At 49.6% G+C, this 22581-nt stretch overlaps 11 protein-coding genes across 11 annotated transcripts; 8 read left to right on the top strand and 3 right to left on the bottom strand.

Annotated features, from left to right (window-relative positions):
• Positions 1–775: 775 nt before the first annotated feature.
• Positions 776–1815, top strand: N7500_007079 (PP1-complex regulatory subunit GLC8; the record flags this gene model as incomplete). The annotated part of the gene is made up of 3 exons (XM_056678223.1): positions 776–842; positions 927–1647; positions 1707–1815. The coding sequence occupies 3 exons, from the start codon at positions 776–778 to the stop codon at positions 1813–1815; spliced, it is 897 nt and encodes a 298-aa protein (XP_056533223.1).
• An 808-nt stretch (positions 1816–2623) lies between these two features.
• N7500_007080 (uncharacterized protein) lies at positions 2624–4299 on the top strand (the record flags this gene model as incomplete). The annotated part of the gene is made up of 5 exons (XM_056678224.1): positions 2624–2735; positions 2801–3046; positions 3104–3919; positions 3973–4146; positions 4196–4299. The coding sequence occupies 5 exons, from the start codon at positions 2624–2626 to the stop codon at positions 4297–4299; spliced, it is 1452 nt and encodes a 483-aa protein (XP_056533224.1).
• A 1519-nt stretch (positions 4300–5818) lies between these two features.
• On the top strand, positions 5819–7147 carry sfh5 (CRAL/TRIO domain protein; the record flags this gene model as incomplete). Its single annotated transcript, XM_056678225.1, has 2 exons — positions 5819–6441; positions 6499–7147. 2 exons carry the CDS (start codon positions 5819–5821, stop codon positions 7145–7147), a joined length of 1272 nt encoding a protein of 423 aa, XP_056533225.1.
• A 27-nt stretch (positions 7148–7174) lies between these two features.
• N7500_007082 (uncharacterized protein) lies at positions 7175–7533 on the top strand (the record flags this gene model as incomplete). The annotated part of the gene is made up of 2 exons (XM_056678226.1): positions 7175–7237; positions 7393–7533. 2 exons carry the CDS (start codon positions 7175–7177, stop codon positions 7531–7533), a joined length of 204 nt encoding a protein of 67 aa, XP_056533226.1.
• A 163-nt stretch (positions 7534–7696) lies between these two features.
• On the top strand, positions 7697–9136 carry N7500_007083 (TATA-binding protein-associated factor TAF6; the record flags this gene model as incomplete). Its single annotated transcript, XM_056678227.1, has 3 exons — positions 7697–8066; positions 8125–8543; positions 8597–9136. 3 exons carry the CDS (start codon positions 7697–7699, stop codon positions 9134–9136), a joined length of 1329 nt encoding a protein of 442 aa, XP_056533227.1.
• Positions 9137–11035: 1899 nt separating this feature from the next.
• On the top strand, positions 11036–12538 carry N7500_007084 (adenosylmethionine decarboxylase SPE2; the record flags this gene model as incomplete). The annotated part of the gene is made up of 1 exon (XM_056678228.1): positions 11036–12538. One exon carries the CDS (start codon positions 11036–11038, stop codon positions 12536–12538), a length of 1503 nt encoding a protein of 500 aa, XP_056533228.1.
• An 811-nt stretch (positions 12539–13349) lies between these two features.
• Positions 13350–14602, top strand: N7500_007085 (transcription initiation factor TFIID subunit 11 family protein; the record flags this gene model as incomplete). The annotated part of the gene is made up of 2 exons (XM_056678229.1): positions 13350–13855; positions 13915–14602. 2 exons carry the CDS (start codon positions 13350–13352, stop codon positions 14600–14602), a joined length of 1194 nt encoding a protein of 397 aa, XP_056533229.1.
• Positions 14603–15629: 1027 nt separating this feature from the next.
• N7500_007086 (acyltransferase family protein) lies at positions 15630–17188 on the top strand (the record flags this gene model as incomplete). The annotated part of the gene is made up of 3 exons (XM_056678230.1): positions 15630–15752; positions 15810–16437; positions 16518–17188. The coding sequence occupies 3 exons, from the start codon at positions 15630–15632 to the stop codon at positions 17186–17188; spliced, it is 1422 nt and encodes a 473-aa protein (XP_056533230.1).
• A 328-nt stretch (positions 17189–17516) lies between these two features.
• Positions 17517–19125, bottom strand: N7500_007087 (membrane insertase OXA1; the record flags this gene model as incomplete). Its single annotated transcript, XM_056678231.1, has 3 exons — positions 17517–18188; positions 18243–18977; positions 19036–19125. 3 exons carry the CDS (start codon positions 19123–19125, stop codon positions 17517–17519), a joined length of 1497 nt encoding a protein of 498 aa, XP_056533231.1.
• A 377-nt stretch (positions 19126–19502) lies between these two features.
• On the bottom strand, positions 19503–19961 carry N7500_007088 (TOM13-domain-containing protein; the record flags this gene model as incomplete). The annotated part of the gene is made up of 2 exons (XM_056678232.1): positions 19503–19613; positions 19680–19961. 2 exons carry the CDS (start codon positions 19959–19961, stop codon positions 19503–19505), a joined length of 393 nt encoding a protein of 130 aa, XP_056533232.1.
• Positions 19962–20803: 842 nt separating this feature from the next.
• N7500_007089 (MFS transporter) lies at positions 20804–22498 on the bottom strand (the record flags this gene model as incomplete). Its single annotated transcript, XM_056678233.1, has 1 exon — positions 20804–22498. One exon carries the CDS (start codon positions 22496–22498, stop codon positions 20804–20806), a length of 1695 nt encoding a protein of 564 aa, XP_056533233.1.
• Positions 22499–22581: the final 83 nt, after the last annotated feature.

Genomic DNA, 22581 nt, shown 5'->3' on the forward strand with positions numbered 1-22581 from the left:
TCTATATTGTGATTACCATGTTGCATATATATCCATATACCCCGGTTCGGGCGATCTAGTTGGGTGTTTTAGGGCATTCGTGGACTTTGGAACTCTTGCCTAGGGTTTCCGTCTAGGCTTGGCTCTGAAACATGACTGGCGTTCTTGAATACATTGAAAGACTGGGCATTTTCCTGTCTTGACCTAGTTTAATCATATATTTCCTTATTTCATATACAAGTAATGTTTGTATCCTCCATACTAGAGTTCTGTGACTATCTTGTCTCCTAAGAATGAGGGTGAAATCGTCATGCAACAGTTTGAGTTATGATCAGCTCACAACTAGTATCGAATCATTACAAGGAGCCATGAATGACATACATCATCCCAGATATCTACCTCAGGTCGAATCTGATAACCGTTACCTAAGCTGGATTCGGGTAGATGATCGGGCCGACGTCATCGAGGCATTTGCACCCCACCACTTGACCTGATATTCTTCTTTCCTTTGCTTCAACTCGTGACTGTGAGCTGATATCTGAGTCAGGCTGATGTTCGGTTGATTTATCCGGTTTCATCCACCCTAACAACCATATCAGGCGGCGCTCAGCCTCTTTCTCTTTTCTCGCACGGATTACAGCTGAGCAAACTTCGAGGCTTGTGATATAATAAAAATAAGAACAGGCCACACATCCTTTTCATTTCCCTGGTCCCTTCCTTGGAAATCAGACTTCTTCTTACATCGTCCACTTGTGAATCGGGCGACACCCGGTCTTCCCCTATCAATCATCCCACCATGACTACCGCACCACACATGCCGGCCAAGGCGCACAGCTCCGATGATGTGCACCATCGGCCAAGAGGTGAGTCCAAACTACGACAGCGCCAAGCGGCGACCAACAGGAACGATGAGATCTAACCAGTGCACTTTTGCGCCATGTAAACAGGCATCCTCAAGAACTCCAACTCCTTCCAAGGCGCCTCCGCTCCTATGGCAGCCACCTCCCCGCTCTCCGTTCCAACCATCTTCGAGCCTGAGGAGACCAAGGAACTTACCATCCAAAACACCTTGCAGAATGCAGGCCGTCGGCGATCCTCATCCACTACTCGACCGGGCTCTAATTCGCGCCGACAGTCGTCAGCGAGCGCCCATGACGAAAACGAGCCCCGCCTAAAGTGGGACGAGGCAAATCTGTACCTAACTGAACAAGAGAAGACTGCAAAGATGAAGATCGACGAACCCAAGACTCCCTACGCCCCCCACTACGACCCCAGCGAAGATGATGAGCTGATGGGGCTTGAGGACGCACAGAACAGCCTAATTGATGCGCAGGGCATTGTCGTCGATGAGCTAGACTCGGCCAAACCCACTCAACACCGAAAGGCTGTGTCAGAAGATGAAATTCCCGACCTGGAGCTTGGTGAACCTGAGGAAACTCTGCAGGACATTCCTTTGGGCGACGCTCGTGTCTTCCGTGACCGTAGCATGAGCACTGACTCGCACAAGAGCGAGAAGCATGTCCATGTCGGTGTGGATGATGCAAATGGTACCCATACGCCTGCTGATGATCCGCTCTTGACGACTGAAGAGGCCCGGGCGAAGCACGCTCATTTCGAGCAGCAGCGCAAGAGGCACTATGAGATGAGGAATATCAAGGAGCTACTTGCGTATGCTGATCCCGAACCAGCCCTACTTTAAGAATTGTTAGACTAACGTATATATCTAGCCATCCTGAGGATCTGGATGAGGAAATGGAAGATAACGACGGATCGGAGCCTGGTCCCGCGCCATCTATGCCTCACATGCCTGAGCGGTTCCGCAACAACGGACAATAGAGTTAGGCTTGCTTCGTGCTATTTCTCGTTAGTTTCTTGTGACTTTATATCTTTGGGTCTAGTTCTTCCCTCTATGGTGTCTCTACTTGATCTCAGATTGCCCTTGCACCAGTCTCTCCTGTTATCCTCTTCTGTGTTCTTTTCCGTGTATATTCCCCCAGCGCTGTCTCCCTTTACGTGGCTTTTTATTATTGCTCATTTCCCAGTCTGGATTTCCACCTGGTAAATGATCTCTTCGTTCCCGATTGAGGTCTATTATGGCCAATTCACGGGAAATTGATATGATTTACGTTACCGCATTTCACCTCTAGCATCGTAGCATCGTAATCTCATTTGTTTTTGTCCAAATAAGCTCTGGGAACCTGAAGATCGTCCCGGTGCTTGTCCTACATGGATATAAAGATGAAAAAGTGTGTTTTTTGTGCTACCAGACAACACTATGGTCTTTATACATAGTACGACGAAGTAATATCTGTATTTTAAGAATGGCCCAGATCCTAATTGGCATTCGGCCTGTATTCGCTGGAGCCACTGGGTATCAATGCACGCTGAAGACGAGGTTCACATTGGTCGGAAGAGGGAAAAGCAATCATAATTAGATCTGCAGCCAGGCTATGAGTGACGGAGTACTCGTGTCTCATTGTTTGCTTGATCTTGGGCAAATATAGGCCATCTCCCTCCCAGGCCATCTGGTTTTGAGTATATTTCGTCTGAAAGGTTTCACTCGATCCCTACCTTTTCTCTTTTGCTTATATTGATTCCAATACCGATCTATAACATCTGTCCAATTGATAATCATTCTTTCAGAATGTTTCCTTTACCAGATACAAAAGAACATGTTTCGTGGCGGACATGGGGATGTCGCTGGCGCTCGTCCGATATATTTATTCTCAGCAGCATGTCCATGGCATTATTCACTGGTTCGTGCACTGAACTATCACAATGGAGAGATTGGATCTTATCTTACCACAATTGCTTTCTTCAGACGAAATGCTTTTCGCCTTCATGGTCCCACTGCTCCCTCACATCTTCGAGAACCGCCTAGGGCTAGACACATCCCTCACCCAGCGATTGACCTCCATATTTCTAGTCGAAGGAGCGTTGATATCTATCGCCTCGAGTCCTTTTATCGGGAATTTGGCCGACAGAGCTAGCTCCAAGAAGGTTCTACTCCTAGTATTGCTAATTCTGACGCTGATCAGTGTACTATGTCTATCAATCACTACATCCCGTAAGCATTGAAAACATTGTGGACCGCAGTAACCCCTATTGTACTAATCATCCTCAGTGACGTGGCTCTTCATCGGTCGGTTCTTCCAATGCATCGTCAGCAACGCATTATTCATCGTCGGCATGGCTACAATGGCCGAGAACATTGGGTCAGAACACATGGGCAAGATAGCAGGTCTGACCTCGACCCTAGTCTCAGCTGGAACATGCTCTGGTCCTGTCATTGCTGGGTTTCTCTTTGGAATTGGAGGATACTGGACAGCCTGGGCTGGCGCGGCTATATGTCTCGTCGTGGATATAATTATGCGTCTGCTCATGATTGAAAAACCGCAGAAACGCCGCGATACAGCCTGTCAGAGTCGCAATGGATCTCTGTGTCCCGAAGAACATGAGCACTTGTCTGACACAGAGCCCCTCCTCAACGGAGATCGATCATCGACTACCGAGGAAATTGGCGGTTGGCGGTTTTATATCTGCCTTTTCCGCCAACCTCGCTTTACGGCGGGGATTGCCAGCTATTTTGTCTTTGCGCTCTTTATTGCCAGCTTCGAGTCTACTATTGCAATGCATGTCCGGTACGCTTTCGGTTGGGGTGTTTTCCCGGTTGGGCTTTTGTTCGCGTCTATTCAGGGACCGGGGATGATTTTGGCTCCTTTGGTTGGGGTGTTGAAGGATCGTGTGGGATCGAGGGTTCCCACCACCATTGGATTTATCTCTATTGCGCCTTTCCTATGGGTCCTTGGAGTTGCTGGTGATGAGCGCTTTCCGTGGGCTACTGTGGGGACCAGAGGGAAGATCATCTATTGCGTCTGCACGACTATGATTGGGTGTTTTACGTGCTTGCTCATGGGGTTGGGAACGATGGAGGCCACCAGTAAGCTTGGGATGTCATGGTTGAGAATTGGAGTACTGATTGGGTCTTTGCAGGAACCGTTGATGAGTTGGAGACCTTGCATCCTGGCATATTCGGTCCCTATGGAGGGTACTCTCGTGCGGTTGCAATCACAAATATGAGTTGGATGTCTGGTCTACTAGTGGGGCCTATATTGGCTGGATTTATTGTTGAAAGGTTTGGGTATCTTGATCTACAGTGTGTACTCGGTAAGTTATATATATTGGTGGGGGGGTTTCTCATTCTAATGATATATAGCGGTCACCTCCTTGCTGGCTAGCGTCAACGCTGCCATCAACCTCAATTCGGCTAGTCCTCAAAAGGACGAGTATGATAGCGACTTTGGGACTGATGAACCCTAGCTGCTACATGTCCAAGGGAACACAAAAGCATAGATTCGGCATGTTGATTGAGCTTGTTTAGCAAACGCGTTCCAGAAGAATCCATTTACTCCATACTCCGTACATGACCTGACAGATGTGAAAGATGCCACCAGCAGATACAACTCCCGTAGCTAGACGCCACATTATTGGCATCTGCATCTCGTCAATATCTACCCCTGCTTGGCCAATGTAATTCCGCATATGCATATTGCATGCTTTGGTCACATCTGCCTTCATCCGTTTATGAACAGGTGGCTTGGCTAAAGCTGACTACATTGATGTTTGCTCCCTGCTACAGTCTACAGGCTTGCTACAACATAGTATCGTCCACGAGTGATTTGCATAGAAATTGAAACGTTAGATTCGCTTTATTTGCTATCTGGAATGTAGATTAATGCAATATAGAGTATAAACCATGTCAATGATCCTGTTAAGTAGCCCAGTAACTGCTGTTAGACATTCAGGCTACTAGCACTGACATATCGGGGCAATTAAACGCCATGATCCTTATCACTAGTGCTGCATGTCCTGTACGATATTCCACAGCACGCGAATATATACTCCATTAATTCTGGGAGATCACACAAGTGCAAGGTCAAGTGTTTGCGTGTGATACTCAGCTCCAGGGGTGCCCCTGTGTTTACTTGTCTGTGACTACACTCTTCCTCCGCAATGCCTTCTTTAATTCTAGGTGCTCCTTGAAAGGACATCCGATCATATTGAAGCTCTTCTTTGTCAACAACCCAAAGTATGAAATCTGTACGGAGTAATGATCCCTCCTTTGTTTGGAAATTTCCACTTATTTCCCTTACAATCTGAGAGCTCAACCAAGGGGTTGAACTCAAGATATTCTCATAGAATATATTGCGCAGATAATTCTAGCATGAAACATACTCAGGCGTTTGCGGTAAATCCCAAAGCATTTCGACTAGAACTTCCAAGACGACAGAAGTGAGCAACCTTGAGCTTGAACTTATTGGTTTTGAACATGGAAGATCAAAGTCTATCAAGTCAGAATTGGCTGACAGTCTCACGCTGGTCCTCGAGTTGTGCAAAAGGCGTGCTACCAAGTGGTATGTGGGCCACAAAATCGGATAAAACCCCTGTAAAACAAGGAGTTCATGGCTAGTGATGGATTAACAAGAACAATCTACCGTGATACCTCCACTCCATCCAAAACCAATGCATACGATCATCATCGAGGCTATTGAAAACTATGTGAGCTGGCTGTGCATAGCGATGGGCTATAACAATTCCCAGCCTGTAGCCTCATGGGTTATGTCGATTTAGGTCTTTCATCCTGAATATAAATTATTGAAACAGAATCCAAATCAACAAATTAAAAATATGCTGGGATGTGATCTGTCGATGAAACAAGGGAAGACCGCTGACAGGTGGGGGGGATTGATAAGTCAACTATTGACAAGGCAACTGCCCCCCGACCTCAAAACCCCCTATTTCCTCTAACCTCAACTCACCCTCTCCAACTCTATCAAACATGTCGGATCAGAATGCGCCTGTTGCGCTTGCGCCCGTCGTGCCCGTCGTGCCCGAGAAGCATGAAACCGTGGAAGTGGTCGATAAGCCCGTGGAAACTTCCGTGACCGCCGACACCGAGACTGTAGCCAAAGACGAACCTACCAGTGTCGCAGCTGAAAAAGTAGCTGCAAGCGATGCAGCTGCCACTGCCGCTACAGAGTCCGAAGTGGCAAAGCCTGAAGAACCCAAGGCCGAGAAGCCGACTTACCTGAGCAAGAACCCGGCATTAGGCGAGTTGTTCAATCGCCTACCAACCATCCTTGAAAATATTGGTCACACTGAGATGTGGGGAGTGCCCCTCAAGGATAGCGACGATGTTCCCACTGTCAACGTGTTGATCAAGTTCCTACGTGCAAACGAAGGCAATGCCAAAGCCGCCGAGACCCAGCTTAGCAAGGCACTCCAATGGCGCAAAGACGTGAACCCACTGGCTTTGGCAGAGTCTGCGAGATACAGTGCGGCCAAATTCGAGGGGTTGGGATACTTGACGACCTATGAGGAGAACGGACGGCCCTTGGTGTTTACTTGGAACATCTACGGAGCCGTGAAGGATATCAGTAAGACATTCGCGAATACCGATGAGTGAGAACCCAGCATGAAAAGCCCTTTACAATGAGAATCAGTCCTAACTGGCTGCAGATTCGTCCAATGGCGTGCCGCCCTTATGGAACTCGCCGTCCAGGACCTGAAGATGAAGGATGCCACCGAGGTAATCGAGTACGACGGCGAGGATCCCTACCAGATGATCCAAGTGCACGACTACATGAATGTCAAGTTCTTCCGTATGGATCCGTCTGTCCGTGCCGCAACAAAGAAGGTCATCGAAGTGTTCGCTACGGCATACCCCGAGCTCCTGAGTGAGAAGTTCTTCGTCAACGTCCCTGCTATCATGGGCTGGATGTTCACCGCCATGAAGTTTATCCTGAGCCGGAACACCACGCGCAAGTTCCACCCGATCACTAGCGGCGTCAACCTGGCTCGGGAATTCTCTGCTTCCATTGCTGAACAAATCCCCAAAGCTTATGGTGGCAAGGGCCCAGAGCTGAAGGAAAATGCTAGGTCTGTCCCGCTGGCCGAGGAGACGGAACAGGAGACCGAGGATAAGGGTAAATCTGCCGAGGAGCCTACTGTCGCTGAGCCCATCGAGGAGGCGCCATCGAAAGAAGAACCACCCAAGGCGGAGGCTGCCAAGGAACCACAGGAAGAGGCTGGTAAGGAGCCAACCAACGCAGATGTCCCCAAATCTGAGTCTCTCAAGGAAGAGCCTGCAAAGGATGGAGCCCAGTAGATCAATATTTGGCTGGCGCTGTCTGTTATGATACCCGGAGGAGCCGTGAATGACACTCCCCGCTCTTGTGTACCTGATTTCAGGTCTTTAGTGTGCTCTTTCAAGGTGCACTGTATTGTTATTACCTTATGCTTATCCATATCTAATTTTATTATTATCTGTTTCTGGTGAATATTCATTCATGTTTTTGTGAGACAAACGCTTCTTCGTGTAGGTGGCCAAGGAGCTCATACGGTTGACTTTAGAACCAATCGCGCAACTCTTATCGACAAGCTTTCATCTTCTTCGAGGCGCTTGTTCACTTTCCTCTATCCATTGAGTTGGCCACGCTGCAATCATCCTCTGAACAGAGTTCCGACTCAATAGAAAAGGCTATTGCTGTATAAGGTGTGGATCCGCTGGCGGTGGCCTCGAATAATGCGACTCGTCTTATAAACCTCCTTCACTGTCCCTCCACCTCACTTTTCGCGATAGCGCCATTATTGTCTCAACACGAATTCATCTTGAGCTTCTCTCACGCACCTCCATTCCCCATTGTATCCTTCCACCATGTCTGTCTGGAACCCCGACAACATCCGCGATGTCGCCGAATCCGTCGGTATCCTCAACCTCAATAACGATGTGACCGAGAATCTCGCCCGGGACGTTGAATATCGAGTTGCGCAGGTGCTTGAGGAAGCGCTGAAGTGTATGCGCCACTGCAAGCGCACAGTTCTTACCACTCAAGACATTGCGTTGGCCTTGCGCAACCTGGACGTGGAGCCATTGTACGGCTACGACTCCACCCGTCCCTTGAAGTTCGGCGAAGCCTCTCTGGGCCCTGGGCAACCGCTGTTCTACGTTGAAGATGAGGAGGTCGACTTTGAGAAACTGATAAATGCGCCTCTGCCAAAGGTTCCCCGCGAAGTCTCCTTCACTGGTGAGTAGATACCCGTCCCTGTTCAAACATGCTGTCCAGCCACTAACGTCTAGTTTAGCCCACTGGCTGGCTGTCGAAGGCGTGCAGCCGTCAATCCCTCAGAATCCAACCGCTGCCGATTCTCGCAACCTCGAACTGGTCTCGAAAGGTCCGAACGCCAACTCCACATTGGCAGCAATTAGTGGCACAGGCGATGTGGCTGTCAAGCCACTGGTCAAGCATGTGCTTTCAAGGGAACTACAGCTTTACTTCGAAAAGGTCTGCAGTGCCTTTTTACATGAAACAAGCGAGGATTATCGTACCTCCGGATATTCTAGCCTTCGCGAGGACCCGGGTCTGCACCAACTGGTGCCATATTTTGTCCAATTCATTGCCGAGAAGGTCACACACAGTCTCAAGAATGTTTTCGTACTTACTCAGGTGATGCACATGGCCGAGGCGTTGGTCCAGAACCAGTCACTTTACGTGGACCCTTATGTGAGCAGACCCTGCCATTTTGGAAGATCATGTTCAGACGCTAACCGTATCAGATCGCATCCCTCGTGCCATCCATTCTTACCTGCCTTATCGGTCGACAATTGGGTGGAGCTGGGGATTTTGCTGAGTCATTTGCTCTGCGCGATATGGCCGCCTCTCTCCTCAGCCACATCGCCAAAAAGTACTCCCATTCGTCTCACATGCTCAAGCCTCGACTTGTGCGCTCCTGTCTCAAGACCTTCCTCGACCCTTCGAAACCATTCGGTGCACACTACGGTGCCATCATTGGACTACAGTCTGTCGGCGGCTCCGAAGTAATCCGAGTGCTCGTTATTCCCAATCTACAGGAATACACCAAACTTCTCAGCGATGGCTTGGACGATGCCGCCCGTCGGCCAGCTGCGGAGCGTGTTCTGAATGCCCTTGTGGCTGTGTTGGCTTCGCTGCGTGGTAGTCAGCCGGTTTTGACCAATGGCCATACTGCCACAGACGATCTTCGCTCCAAATTAGTTGAGAAGGTCGGTGATATTATTGCGGCCAAGATCGTGGAGGCTGGTGACGTGCAGTTAGCACAAATCATTTTAGAAGCGTGAATTGATTTCTGGGTTCTCTGCATGATGTCTCTTGGGTGCTATTGCAAATGAGATCGCAACGAGTTGTTCATGCGGCATGGCGTTATCTCGGGCGTTGGTTCGGGGATTAAGGATACCTAGGTCGACATATTCAGTCTCTGGATATGTTTTTTTTTAATTCAATAACAAAGCCATTGATCAGTATATTTCACATGGTAGCTTCATCTACTCCGTATGGGCGTCCTGCTAATTGAGTGCATTTTTTTGTGTCTTGGCTTTTCTTTTCGGTCTAGTTCTCAGCCTTGGCCTATGGATTCTTGATCAGACCCTTAGCTGATGTGGAAAGGTTGCTTTTTCCCAAGCGTCATGGAGATATGTGAGCTAAGATTTAGCCTTGACATAGTGATCAAAGAATTTGTGAACTGTTTATTTGAGATGTTGTACTTGATGTTTCTTGGCTATGACTCTGCCTCGAATACATAGTCCAAATGCATGAAAAACTCAACGGGCCTTGGTAGTCCACAATTGAGTGGGTTCCAGTAATTTCTTTATACTTTCGCTAGATTTTTGATCTTATTAAGTTTAGCTGATATTTTCTGCATTCATTACTACAACGTATGTTCATGGATATAAGTACAAATCATAGATATCAATGTCATACATAGTACATTCTCTTGCCCTATATAAATCCGTCCAAATCTCCCCGCTTGGGCCTCCCCGCCATACGAGTCATGTGGAGATTATGTAATACACCAGGAACAAAGTTAAATTCTGCCTGGCATCACCGCTCTTGCACGGGGAGTCTCACCGGCTTTCGTGCTTTTTTTTTTCTCTCTCTTTTTTGACAGATCGAAAGCTGTGACAGTCTGCATATGACTGTAGCTTTTTTTCTTACTTGCCCAATTTGTGTGTAACGTATTACAATCCAATATATTCCCTGCAATTGAGACATCAACTAAAATCTTCCCTGATGTCAGACAGATTTTGATCCAGTTTTGCCCCACCGTATCGCGGGCCCACAGAGAAAATCACTTATTACCAACCGAACTGGCAGCAAACATTTTGCGCTTCCCCCACTCGCGAGGTCACCAGCAGGCCACAAAACTGCATCGCCAATATTTTTTTGGTTCTAGAGATTCCTTGTTCTCTCTAGCCTCCGAGAAATCAATTTTTGATCTCGGGCACCTATTGGGCTTCTGAGTGAGACTGTCCTACAAAACCCCGCCGATGTTCACGATTGTGGCCCTCCGCTACCTCGTGTTGATCTAAGTCGAACTTGTCTTCGCCTTCCATGAGCCCAACTGATCTTCTGCGATTCTTGTCCAAGCCCGCGAAGTAAGTATGATTGTTCCCTTCCTGTTTTTGGGCTGCTCAACTGCCAAAAGCTATCATTGCCATTGGATCGAGATATCTTGATGCCATGAATCTTAAAACACCAGAATTTTCATTCTATCCATTCTATCTACTCTCATAGCACTGTTTCTTACCATCATACTACTCTAGGCCTCGATAACGCGACTCCCGTCGTCACCAGCTCCCACGTTCTCCAACCCCCCTTTTTTTTTCAAAGCAGAATTCTCGTCTGCTAGACCCGATACTTTGACCGGTATCGGTATCTTCCAGAACGAGGGTACCGACTGCTAGTCACCATTTCTCTTACGATCTTCTTCTTGTCCTTCGCCTTCCGGCCTCCTTAGCAGCCCTTCGGTCTGTTTGGAGATTCTACCCGCCTGGTCTGACCAGTCAAAGTTTTATTTCAGGGCCTTCTCTTCTCAGACGGGCATCGCCCCCTTGTTCGTCTGGGTAAGTAGACAGTGCTTCTACAGCCTATCTCATCGAAGTCCATAGGGCGGTCCGACGTCACTGTTTCTGCTTCGTTTAACAAACACAAGTACAACAGCGCAAGCTACATCCGTCATCATGGTTTACGTCGGTATTCCAACTATTCCAACCAACTATACGGCTTCGCCATCCTCGTTCGCGGGGACGCCGTCTCTGACAATCAACTATGAGGCCACTCAGGATCTCGACTCCACCAATGCTTTCGAAGGTCCTGAGAAGCTTCTCGAGGTATGGTTTGCGCCGTCTGCCACCGAGCTAGGCGCCGCCGGCCCCGAAGGCCTTAAGAAAGTGCCCGGGGAAATTTGGAAGGACATGTTGGACCTAGTCAATTGCCAGGTGCTTTCCGTCATCTCCTCTGATGAGATGGACGCCTACCTTCTGTCGGAGTCCAGCATGTTTGTTTGGCCGCACAAGTTGATTCTCAAGACGTGCGGAACTACCACCTTGCTTTCGGGTCTCCCCCGCATCTTGGAGATCGCTGCCTTGTTCGCAGGCTTCCCACGCGCCACGGCTCCTCCATCCCGAGGCATCGCAGTGGCTGCGGCTCCCTACCGCGTCTTCTACAGCCGGAAGAACTTCCTGTTCCCTGACCGTCAGCGTGGCCCTCACCGCAGCTGGCGCGATGAGGTGCGATCCATGGACAGGTTGTTCGTCAACGGCAGCGCTTACATGATTGGGAAGATGAATGGAGAACATTGGTATCTCTACCTTACCGAGCCCGGTACCATGCTCACTCCACCGGCGAGTCCTAAGGAGGAGGTTAGCTTCCACGAGACCGAAACTAAGGTTCTCAACTTCCCCGACTCCAAGCCGTGCACCAACAGTGATGAGCACGATGAGACCCTTGAGGTTCTGATGACCGACCTTGACGAGGAAAATGCGAAGCAGTTCTATCTCGAAAATGCCACCGCTGTGGCCGAGAAACGTCACCGTAGCTCGGAGAAGGACGATGGTACTGATCACATCGATGTCTTCAGTAACACCTCCGACGTGGATGAGGAAGCTGATGGTATCCTGCCGCCTGAACTGACCACCGAGGGCCATGCACTGGGCACGGTCGTCTCTGAGGCATGTGGCCTGTCCGACGTGTACGCCAAGAGCAAGTTCCCGGATGCTCGCATCGATGCATACCTCTTCACTCCATGTGGTTTCTCTGCCAATGGCGTTGTGCCGGCTCCTGATGGCAACGCTCCGACCCACTACTTCACCGTGCATGTCACACCGGAGCCTCACTGTTCTTACGCGTCTTTTGAGACCAACGTCCCGCACTCTCAGAACGGCAAGGCTACTGCCGACATCATCCAGCAGGTTGTTGCGATCTTCAAGCCTGGCCGTTTCAGCATCACCTTGTTCGAGACTAAGCCGCCGTCGGATGAGCTCGATGAGGCGAACGGACAGCAGGATGTGGCCTATGCTCAGCGCCAGGCTGTTCGCCGCAGCAATAAGATGGAGCACGTGGAAGGCTACCGTCGTGTCGACCGCATCGTCCATGACCTGAACGGTTATGATCTTGTGTTCCGTTACTACGAACGCAATGACTGGAAAGGGGGGGCGCCGCGAATTGGAGAGCAGGGATTCTAAGGTGTTTCGGCTCTTCAGCCATCCGCTATAGACTGTTTCCTTCTCGCGGTCGCGACCTTTCTATCCGTTTGGGCTTCTGTCAATTTGTCTTTCCATTTTTGCACAGTTCTCTTTGTTTTGTTCATTTCTTAGTCTCGATCTCGTTTCCTTACATATGGTACAGCATCGCATGTTTAAGCTGAGCGATTCATACTTTCCGTATTCGTTGCAGTGGTTCATTCGATTCATCTTGAAGCATAGGTATATCGAGCCTCGATACCCCTCGGGTTGTCGTAGGTTCTGTCACTCCTTGGATAATACACCTTCATACCTGGTTTTGAGAACTCATTTGTGGGGTCAATCGAAGCATATTGAATCACTATTGTCATCTTCTCCATTAGATCATCTTCGGTGTAGAGTGTGAAATACCTCCCCTACGTATGGTGTCCAATGTAAATAGGGTAACCTTTTAATTACCGATGATGGAAGGCGGTGAGATGCGTCCTTATCTCACCAAATTACTTCCAAACGACTGGAACCAGATGCTTTCACCGAGATCTCGCCGCAAAATCATATCGCCATCTAGGTTCCCGTGAGAGATATCTGACTATCACTTGAAATTAACATTCATCCAAATCCGAGGTTGATCTTCACCTTCCTCGCCCGGCGCAACGGCGCAGCGCGAAATCCTCGGCCCTCGACAGAGCTTCAGCTCGCGCTCATACTCTATCGAGTAGATTGAACCTTCTCGTAGCCGACTTGGAACACGAGTTGTCGAGCCATTGAATACGCAACACACCCCACCCCTATTCATCCGCAACAACCTCTCAAAATGTCGTCACCACCACCATACCAATCCTCATCCAACCCCCTCAAGCGACCCTCCATCTCCTCTGCCGCTTCGATGCCACTTGGCAAGAAGCAGCGCATGCACCCACTCCGCCAGACTTCATTTCCGACCGGCATCGATATTGGAGACCGCAGCTTCGGCGGTACTAGTGACGCCGGGAGCGTGACAGGCAGTTATACAGGGAGCTTGGGCGGGGCAAGCGCAGATGGAATCTTCTCTGGTGCAGCACGCGGAAAGAAAAGAGGACGCAAAAGCAAAGCGGAGAAAGAGCGAGAACGGGAGCGTGAGGATGCTCTGAGCGCCAGGGCGGGAGATTCTACACGATTCGGATCAGTTGATAACGAGGGCTCGGTTCGAGGTGGTCCTTCTGGCGGTGGAGGTGGTGGTGGAGGTGATGATGCGGACGATTATGATGAGGACGACGAGGCAGAGCTATTTGGACAGCAAGAAGGAGCTACGGATACAGAGGCTGAGAAGAAGAACCTAGCGTACGTTTTCCCCCATTCTTCTGGCAATATTGGGTGAAGCTAACATTGGCTTTGGACAGTATTCTTGTTGACGCCTTTAATCCTATGCAATCAGAGAGGTACGATCTCTTCAAGCGAGCGAAATTGCGCAAAGAAACTCTCCGCCGTATCGTCAACCATGCCCTCTCACAATCCGTCCCAGCCAGTGTGGTGACGACCGTCAATGGTTTCACCAAGGTCTTTGCCGGTGAAATGATTGAAATGGCGCGAACAGTCCAGGCCCAATGGGCCGAAGCACACGACCTTGCTGCGCGCGACGCGTTTGAGGCCGAAGAAGCCGCCGCCGAAGCCGCAGCCCAGGCGAAAGCCTCGGGTGTAAGTGCAGGTTCCAAGCCCTCTACGCCAACCCCCGCAGGCACACCAGTCCCCGGCTCCACACCAGCATCTTTCACCAACGGAATTAAAAAAGAACCACATGACTCCAACCGTACGCCCACGCCCTCTATCCCTACTCATCCGAATTCGGCAACATCCTCTCCTCGGCCAACTTCCACCATGCTCCGCCCTAGACGCGAGTTCCGTCTTCCACCAAACCCACACCGAGGCCAGCTCCTACCGTCACATCTGCGTGAAGCGGTACGACGGACAAAGCGTAATGGCGAAGGTGGTGGAGTCGGTTACTCGGGATTAAGTCTGGAGAACCTGGGAGTGCGAGGCTCCTTCACATGGAACTCTGGAAGTGTAGGTGGGAGAAGGCTTTTCCGATAATAACCCAACAGTCTCTCATTGCATATCAGCGTGCGGGCTTTGTTTTTACTTTCATGTCTAATACACTAGGGTCGGCGATCTGGGGTTTGTAGGGGGATTTGTTTCGGCAGACTGGGTCTGTTTCGCTTTGATATCATGATTATTCTCTTTTTGCAACATACTCTGTACTATCAGCAGACCTAAGATTCGTGCCTTGGTTACGCTTCCATTCAACGTCATCCTTGTAGATCGAATCTGGAACATAATCTGAATTTAGAACACAAGACGTATGCAATCGCACATTCCACTAGATCCGATGCATCTTACCAGGAAGCCCTCGATCTTGGCAGGGGTGAAAAATGCTGTCATTTACAACGGATGTCTTCCGTGCAGGCAAACGGGGTTCGCATTGGCTTGTAACCAGTGTCATAAGGGTCTGTCTGGAGGTGGATATGCATCATTCTCTGCCTGTCTCCCACTGGATCCTGAGTGAATCGCCTGTACTGTTTTCAAATCGATAGTGTAACGGACATGCCAATGATGGTAAGTCAGCTGTTTTCGGAACTTCCATGTTGCTGCCTGGGTCTCATTGGGTATGATGGGATTCTCGCAATTAGGGCTTCAATGTCGTACAATATACTGAATAGTCGAGATGGCCTAGATGGCAATCGTATGGTGATTCCCTATGCATTTACTTCGTACTCTGTACAGAGGCAAAACAAATAGAAATGAGCTATGTTATTTGACGCAGAAATTCACCGCAAGGGCCCGATTTTCATTGATCTCAAGCTGCAAGTAATGTGGGACTATACATCCACTGTTCACAGAAAGGTCCACAGGGATCTGAGATGGCAACTTGCATTGCCCCGTCGACTCCTTTTTTCTTGGCAGGTGTTCCTTGGCAGGCCGTTTGTTGATGTGATCGCCGGGGTGATGAGCATCCTACTTTCTTAGACCTTTGGCTTTCCTTTTATACCTTTCCTAGAGCTGGAATCATTTCATATTATATGGTCTGGCGATCATTAAGAGATTTGCATCTTTGTCAATAATGCAATACCTTCAACCCTCCAGTCTATACACCCAGTTAATAGATACATTACCCACATCCTTACCTTGGTCCTCGGGAAATCCAGTGAAAGGAGATCCTAGAAAGAGTGTCAAATGGATTGATGTATGTTCTGGAAAAACAGCCACGGCGTGAATATGATCTAACATGTGCACCTTCTAGGGCCTTCGAGGAATCGCTTCATTCCTAGTAGTGTTAACCCATCTCTCCCGAGGCTGGGACTATGGTCTATTCTCACCCCGCGATAGCGAGGATGCCAGTGCCCGAATCCTCCAATGGCCCATCCTCCGCATCCCATGGCAAGGCCGTCTGGGTGTGACCATTTTCGCCTTCTTAACCGGCTATGTCTGTGCGCTCAAACCGCTTAAGCTATCACGAGCAGGTGATACAACAAGCGCATTTGAGACTATAGCAAAGAGCGCCTTTCGTCGACCGCCGCGACTGATCTTCCCCGCCACTATTGCCCTGGTGATTTCGTGGGTCGTCGCCCAATTTGGCGGATTTATCGTTGCGAATAGATCCGATTGCCAGTGGTGTCGGTATGCGGCGCCGGATCTGGAGGATTCCTTTTGGAAGGAACTTGTTCGTCTGCCGATGAATTTCTTATCGACTTGGACCACGGGGTATATGGCATACGATGATCACCAGTGGGCACTTTTGCCGCTGCTTTTGTCCTCTATGTTGGTTTATCTGGTGCTTTCTGCCACTATGTTCGTCAAATTTCGGTATAGGGTTATGATCTATATTGGCATGTTGTTGTATTTCCATCAGGATGCTAGCAAGGATACAGGTGAGTGTTTTCTCGAGGATCGGACAACATACGAGCTTTGAGCTACTGCTCAGGACAAAACGCTAATGCCGACTGTATAGAAACCTTCCAAATGCAAGCCATCTTCGGCATGCTCCTCAGTGACTTCTCCTACTACACGCCCCTCAGGGACTGGATAGAAAACAACCCTCGAGGCCGGAAAATGCTCTCGATCCCGCTCACTACTGTCGGATTGTTCTTTGCTTCATACCCCGGCGAACATCCCGAATGGGCCGGTTGGTCTAATGCGATGCTCGATGCAAGCCAGTACCTATTCCCACCAGGCGTCAATGTTGGCAAACGCTATACCGCACTCGCAATTGACATGATCATCCTGGCGATCTATCTCTCCCCTTCGGCCAAAGACTTCCTCTCCAGCAGACTCCTTCTCTGGTTCGGGAAGCAGAGTTTCGCCGTCTACCTCATCCACGGCACTATGCTGCGCGTTGTGCTCTGCTGGATGTTGTATGGCATCAGCGGTCAACCGTGGGTGGGTCCTGAGGCAGCGACTGATGACCCGCGCGTGTGGTTGCCTATCCGACCGCCGTGGGTCGTTGCTATCAGTATTCCGGTCTGGATTGGACTTGTGTATCTCGTTGCTGCGCTGTGGACGGCGTATGTGGATACATTCTGTGCTTCTATGACCCAGAGACTGGAGAAAGCTGTTTTTGTTGAGGATGAGAAGACGCCGTTGCCTTTACCTGCTGTGTCAATCCCTATGCAGACGACTTGATTTTGTTGACGTTTGCTTTACGTGTTACATGTTGATACCATAGATCGTGTTAATGACCTGGGTTTTGTGGTGTTGACTAGGGGACTTGCGGTTTTGACATGGCTGGTCCATGCCATATGTGTAAATATGATTGATGTCTTTAGGTTCTCTGTTCTAGCTCTCGAAGTTCTTATCCAATGCAATGGAAATATGACTGATGCAAGCTTCGATTTCAGAAATATACATAGCCAAATGGAGATTGTCGAAATAATTTCTACTATTCTAATCGCAAAAAAACAATGCAAATGCCACTGCGCCATAATTTACAGTTTGTATATAAATACACCGATCAAGCACGAGAGCCGCGCCGCCCATTAGCTTTGCGAGCGGCCGTCTGGCTATTCTTCAAGGACTTGCTCGCCTTGGTCCGTTCGTTCTCGAGGGTTTGCATGTGCTCCCTGCGGCGGGCCTCGTTACGCTCTCTCCGCAGGAGATCATCCTCGTCTTTTCGCTGTTGCTCGTATTCATCCGCGCGCTGCTTCCGGTCCTTGGCGGCACGTTGCTCGACTGTTTGAGTGCCGAGTGTCTCTGAGACTGATTTAGTGAGACCAGAGCCGGCTGACCCGAATTTCTTGTACATGCGGTCAATGAAGCTGACTTTCACTTCTTCCGGTGCAGTTGACGCAACACGCTGCAGGCGTGCTTTCTCTGCGGCTTTTTCCTTTTCAAGACGTTCCAGCAGATTGCGAAGGCCCTTGCTTTCGGTGTTTTGAGTGATCGCGGAGTACTTCGGCCCAGTGGAGGGCTTCTTAGCGATCGACAGATGCATCCACTTCCGGAAGGACTCCGAGTTGATCACGTATGTCTGACCCAGGCCGAAAAGACCACTTGCAACGAAGTAGAGTTGCAGGGCGCTAGGCATGAATGCCATGAAGGCAAAGGACATGACAGGGAAACCATAAATGATGTACTTTCCTGCTTCGGTTTGCATCATGGGCATTGCGCCGGATTCGCCACCTTTCTGTTATCTCTAGTTAGTATCGCAGTTGTAGTAGACCACGTAAGGCCAACTTACCCTCAGAGAGAGACACAGTGTGCCTGCAGCGATCATGGGCAAGATGTAAGTGGGATCAGCAACAGTCAGGTCCTTAATCCATCCAGCTGTTTCCGTGGCCATGGCTGGCACTGGCAACGAAGTCATTGCTCGCACGACTCGGAAACATCCGAAACCAAGTGGAATTTGCAACATGGGAATAAATGACTTCCATGTCTTGATGCCGAACTCATTGTTGATCTGCTGGAGCTCAGCCCTGGCAATCTGGGCCTCCTGCTGGTTGCCTTCGGTCGTGGCGGCGATCATTTTTCGTCGGAGAGGTTCACTCTTGGGCTTGGCGTTGTTCATTCTTGCTGCGTTCTCGGATGCTCCAATGACTGGCTTCAGCATAGCTAGACGAGTCAGAAGACCGACAGTCACGATACTAGCCCACCATGGCAAGCCGGTCCAGATGTGAGTGTGCTCGATCAGCCATTGCATCGTCGACGTGAAACCCCAACCAAAGTCCAGCCCAAGCTCCTTAAGGTATCCAATGCGCTCCGGAATGGTGGTAATATCGTTAATGTTTACCGCATTCTTCAATGAGCCATCTAAAGCGAATTCGGGGAGTGTGTCGGAGGAGGTGGAATTGAATCTGACTGCGGCCGGGCCGATCACAGCTGGTGTCATGCGCCAGGGAGCACTTCCGGATAGTGCTGACTTCAATTGGCCCCGCTGGCTAGGGAATCGCATGCTTTGGGACCGCACGGTGGACATCTGCAAAGTCAAGTCAATTTCGATGTTTCTGCGAGTCCGAGTCAACGGGAGAACAAACAGATCGAGAGGACCGGGACATGGCGGTCATTCTCTGGCGTGCAAACGCAGCGGCTGCGCCGGACCCTTTCAGGCCAACAGATCCCATCATTGTGGTTTGAGATTATTAGTGATGGGGTGATAACCAATGCGGAAGAGTTGTTCTTCTGCCTTGCGGCGCGACTTTTTCTGCCTGGGCGGTAAATATATCCCCGGATCACGGCTACGGGACAGGCACGGGGACCCGAAGATAGAAAGATGAAAATAGTCATAGACTTGGATGTTCTAATATTGCAGATCTGGTTGCAAAATGTGAATCCTAATTCGCCAAACGCCCCTCTGAGCCAACAGGTCTATGTACAGCCACTAAATTCAGGTGTGCACAGAAAGCCAGGTATCGATCCCAAATCACACATGCTTCGGTTTTTGTTTCCCGCGTAAATGCAGCCATTCTCGAATGGATTGAACAGCACAGAAAGTATCAATTATTTATTCCAGAGAAGCAGTGTCTCTCAGTCCAGGACGTCTCCGCTCCGAAGGGAGCTCCCGCATCTCAACACCCGGGCCCACTGCATGTGAGCGGCGGTGGTTAGGGAAAATCTAGATGATGAAGAGCCGGGAGTCAGTCATTAGGTTCAATATGAGCTCAGATAGTGTTTTACATACCTTAGTGTTGGACCATCCAAGTCGGAAAGCAGCCTCGTGTGCGAATAGCTCTCCAAAGCCTAGCATGAGACCATTGACGAAGGGGAGGAAGAGGTTGATGGCCGCACCGCGCACAAGACCCCAGACACTTGGCGGCTTGTAAAGCATCATGGGTGAGCTTTCGGCTGACTGGACTGAGGAGGACATCTCATGGTTTGCGGAGTAGTTCTCTGAGTCGGAGGGGACGGTCATGGTAGAGTCGTAGAGCTCGGCGGGCGAGAGAGAGGCAGCGTCGGAGGCCATGATTAGGATCAAAAAAGACCGAGTAATTGTATTGTATCTTTAAATAACCGAGTTCGCAGTTGGTGTTGACCCTTGATCTCGAGCAAAAAGGCAAAACAAAAGAAGCTCTCACGTTGATGCGATGGTCCCGATGAGCGGCATCATGTGGATTATGTCAGCATGTTGTATGGCGGCTGGAGGTCCTGTAGGCTGTCACGGGTCCCGAGGTGATTCTCTGTTAGTTCATGGCCAGAATAGCGTCTTGTTTACTCTAGCGAGTAGCGAGAGAAATCATTTGGTGTTCCTATCTACAGGCATTTGACGCTGCCGCCTGTGGACTGGATCATGTTGGCAACAGCAAACTTTCCAGCATAGATCAATGACTATTTGGGCCCAATTACAGCAGCGCTTCTAGTCTTCCAACATGCATCAAGGTTTCTTCATATACAGCGCAACTGGGTTGAGCAAGTAGGATATACAATATGAATATCAACCAAGTTCACCGTTATTGCGAATCGTTATGCTATCTATCAAGACAAGGTGTTTCCCACTTTCCATTACTTACCTGTTCGTACCTCAAGGGCTCTCTAATATATCCAACCGTCCCAGGTGACTGCTTCGATCTCCTTAAGAAATACATATACCCTGATTTTTTGAGCGTTCAAAAAATTTCGTATTAAAAACTATGTCAAAAAATGTTCTGACCAATTATATATAGGTAATGGATATCAAAGACGCCGTGTAAATGTCATCCAAGCTTTTTTCCACGTCAGTCATACCAGCAAATCATTCCACGATGCTGCACAACCCCAGAAAATTATCCCCCTCTTCTAAATTTATTCCCCAGATCAAGTTTAAACAATTTATGCCTTGACAGGAGGCTTCTCCTCATCGTCATGGAAGGCGAATCTCGAGAAACGACGAATTGACTCTCCCTTGAAGTAGAACACATAGGGAATAGCGCAGCAAGCCAGACCGATGAATGCAAGAAGTGAACTGGCCCACTGGTCGCCCAAACGTTCGTACATTTGCTCTGTGAAAAGGACGGTGGAGGCACCCCAGAATGAACGAATGAAGGTCTTGGCTGCGAGAGCAGATGCTGCTTGGTGCTGGTAGGTATCAACAAGGTAGTTGTTGGCAGAGTTGTAGAGCAGAATAATGCCGAATCCGATAAGGAAGCCTCCCATAGCAGGTCCCATCCAGTGAATGCGGGGGTAGGAAGTCCAGGCGAAGACAAAGAGACCGGAAGGAATGCACCAGCAAGCCCACATCATGGGAATCAGACGCTTCTCGGCTGGGGGCTTGCCGCCACATGCCAAAGAGACCTTGAGGTAGTGCTTGTTGACGAAAGGAGCACAGCATGCGCTCAGAACAACACCGATGGCCAGGGGAATGAACATGAGACCGGTGTTAGACGCGCTCCATCCTTTGCCGCCCTGGTAAACGATCGGGTAGGCAACGAAGAACATGTACAGCAAGCCATAAATGACAGACATGTAGAGAGAGATGAACAAGACGATGGGCTCGAGGAACAGAAGCTGGAAGGGGCGGAAGAGGAAAATTCGCAGCTTCTCGCCCATGGGACGAGAATCGAGCTCGACCTCGGTGGTATACTTCGGGTCATCCTGGGACTTGCGAAGTTTCTTGGCTCGCTTCTTCAGTAAGATTGGTGCGAATGTCTCAGGGACAGTGAAGGTGATCATAACCCAGGCGACAAAGGCCAGAATAAGCTGAAGCCAGTAAAGCCAGCGCCAGCCACAGTTGTCAGCCAGGAAGCCACCAGCAAGTGGGCCGATGGCGGGACCAATGAAGGGAGCAGCACTGAATGCTGCCATTGGAACTCCTCGCTCCTCGCTCTTCCACAAATCAGCCAGAGTACCACCGACTAAAGTCATGGGAGCACTGAAAGCGATTCCGTCAATCAAACGGCAGACGATGAGAGTTCCAATGTTCTTGGAGACGGCACATGGGATCACAAAGACGACAGCGATTGCAAGGGTCAGAGCGTAGACAGGCCGACGTCCGAAGATCTCTGACATCGGAGCAAAAACCATGGGTCCAACACCGAATCCAATAACGAAAACGGTGACAACAAGCAAGCTGACTTCACGACCGACATGGAAATCCTCCATGGGTCCCTCAATGTCGGCTGTGATGACACTACTGCAGAAGGCGACGACGAAGCAAGTGAAGGCGACAACCATGGTGCAGTACCACTTATATGCCTTGGACCAGTTCTTGGGATTCTCAGGGTCGTCGATGGTGAAAGTCACCATCTTCCAATCTTCCATTTTACCAGTGACATTGGACTTGACCGGCTTGATGATTTCACCCTCCCTCGTCTCGGCAATGTATTCACGTAGATCGGCGCCATCAGTGACTTCGCGGACTGGTAGGTCGAGGTAGTCATCGGGATATACTTGTGCAGTGACCTGGCGGGTTGGTAGGTCAAGGTAATCATTTTGTTGTACTTGTGCATGGTTGCGGTCGTCAGACCCGGTAGAGGCTGTCGGGCTTGTCGCATTTGTGTGGGTATGATCTGATCGAGGAGTCTCCATTTTGAAGGATATCAGAGTGAAAGGGAATATACCCAGACAAAAAGGAGGGATTGTTGTATTAACAGATGTAGAATGTGGTGATT

The sequence above is a fragment of the Penicillium coprophilum genome (assembly GCF_028826855.1).
Source record: "Penicillium coprophilum strain IBT 35676 chromosome Unknown utg000004l_segment0_segment0, whole genome shotgun sequence".
Taxonomy (NCBI): Eukaryota; Fungi; Ascomycota; class Eurotiomycetes; order Eurotiales; family Aspergillaceae; genus Penicillium; species Penicillium coprophilum.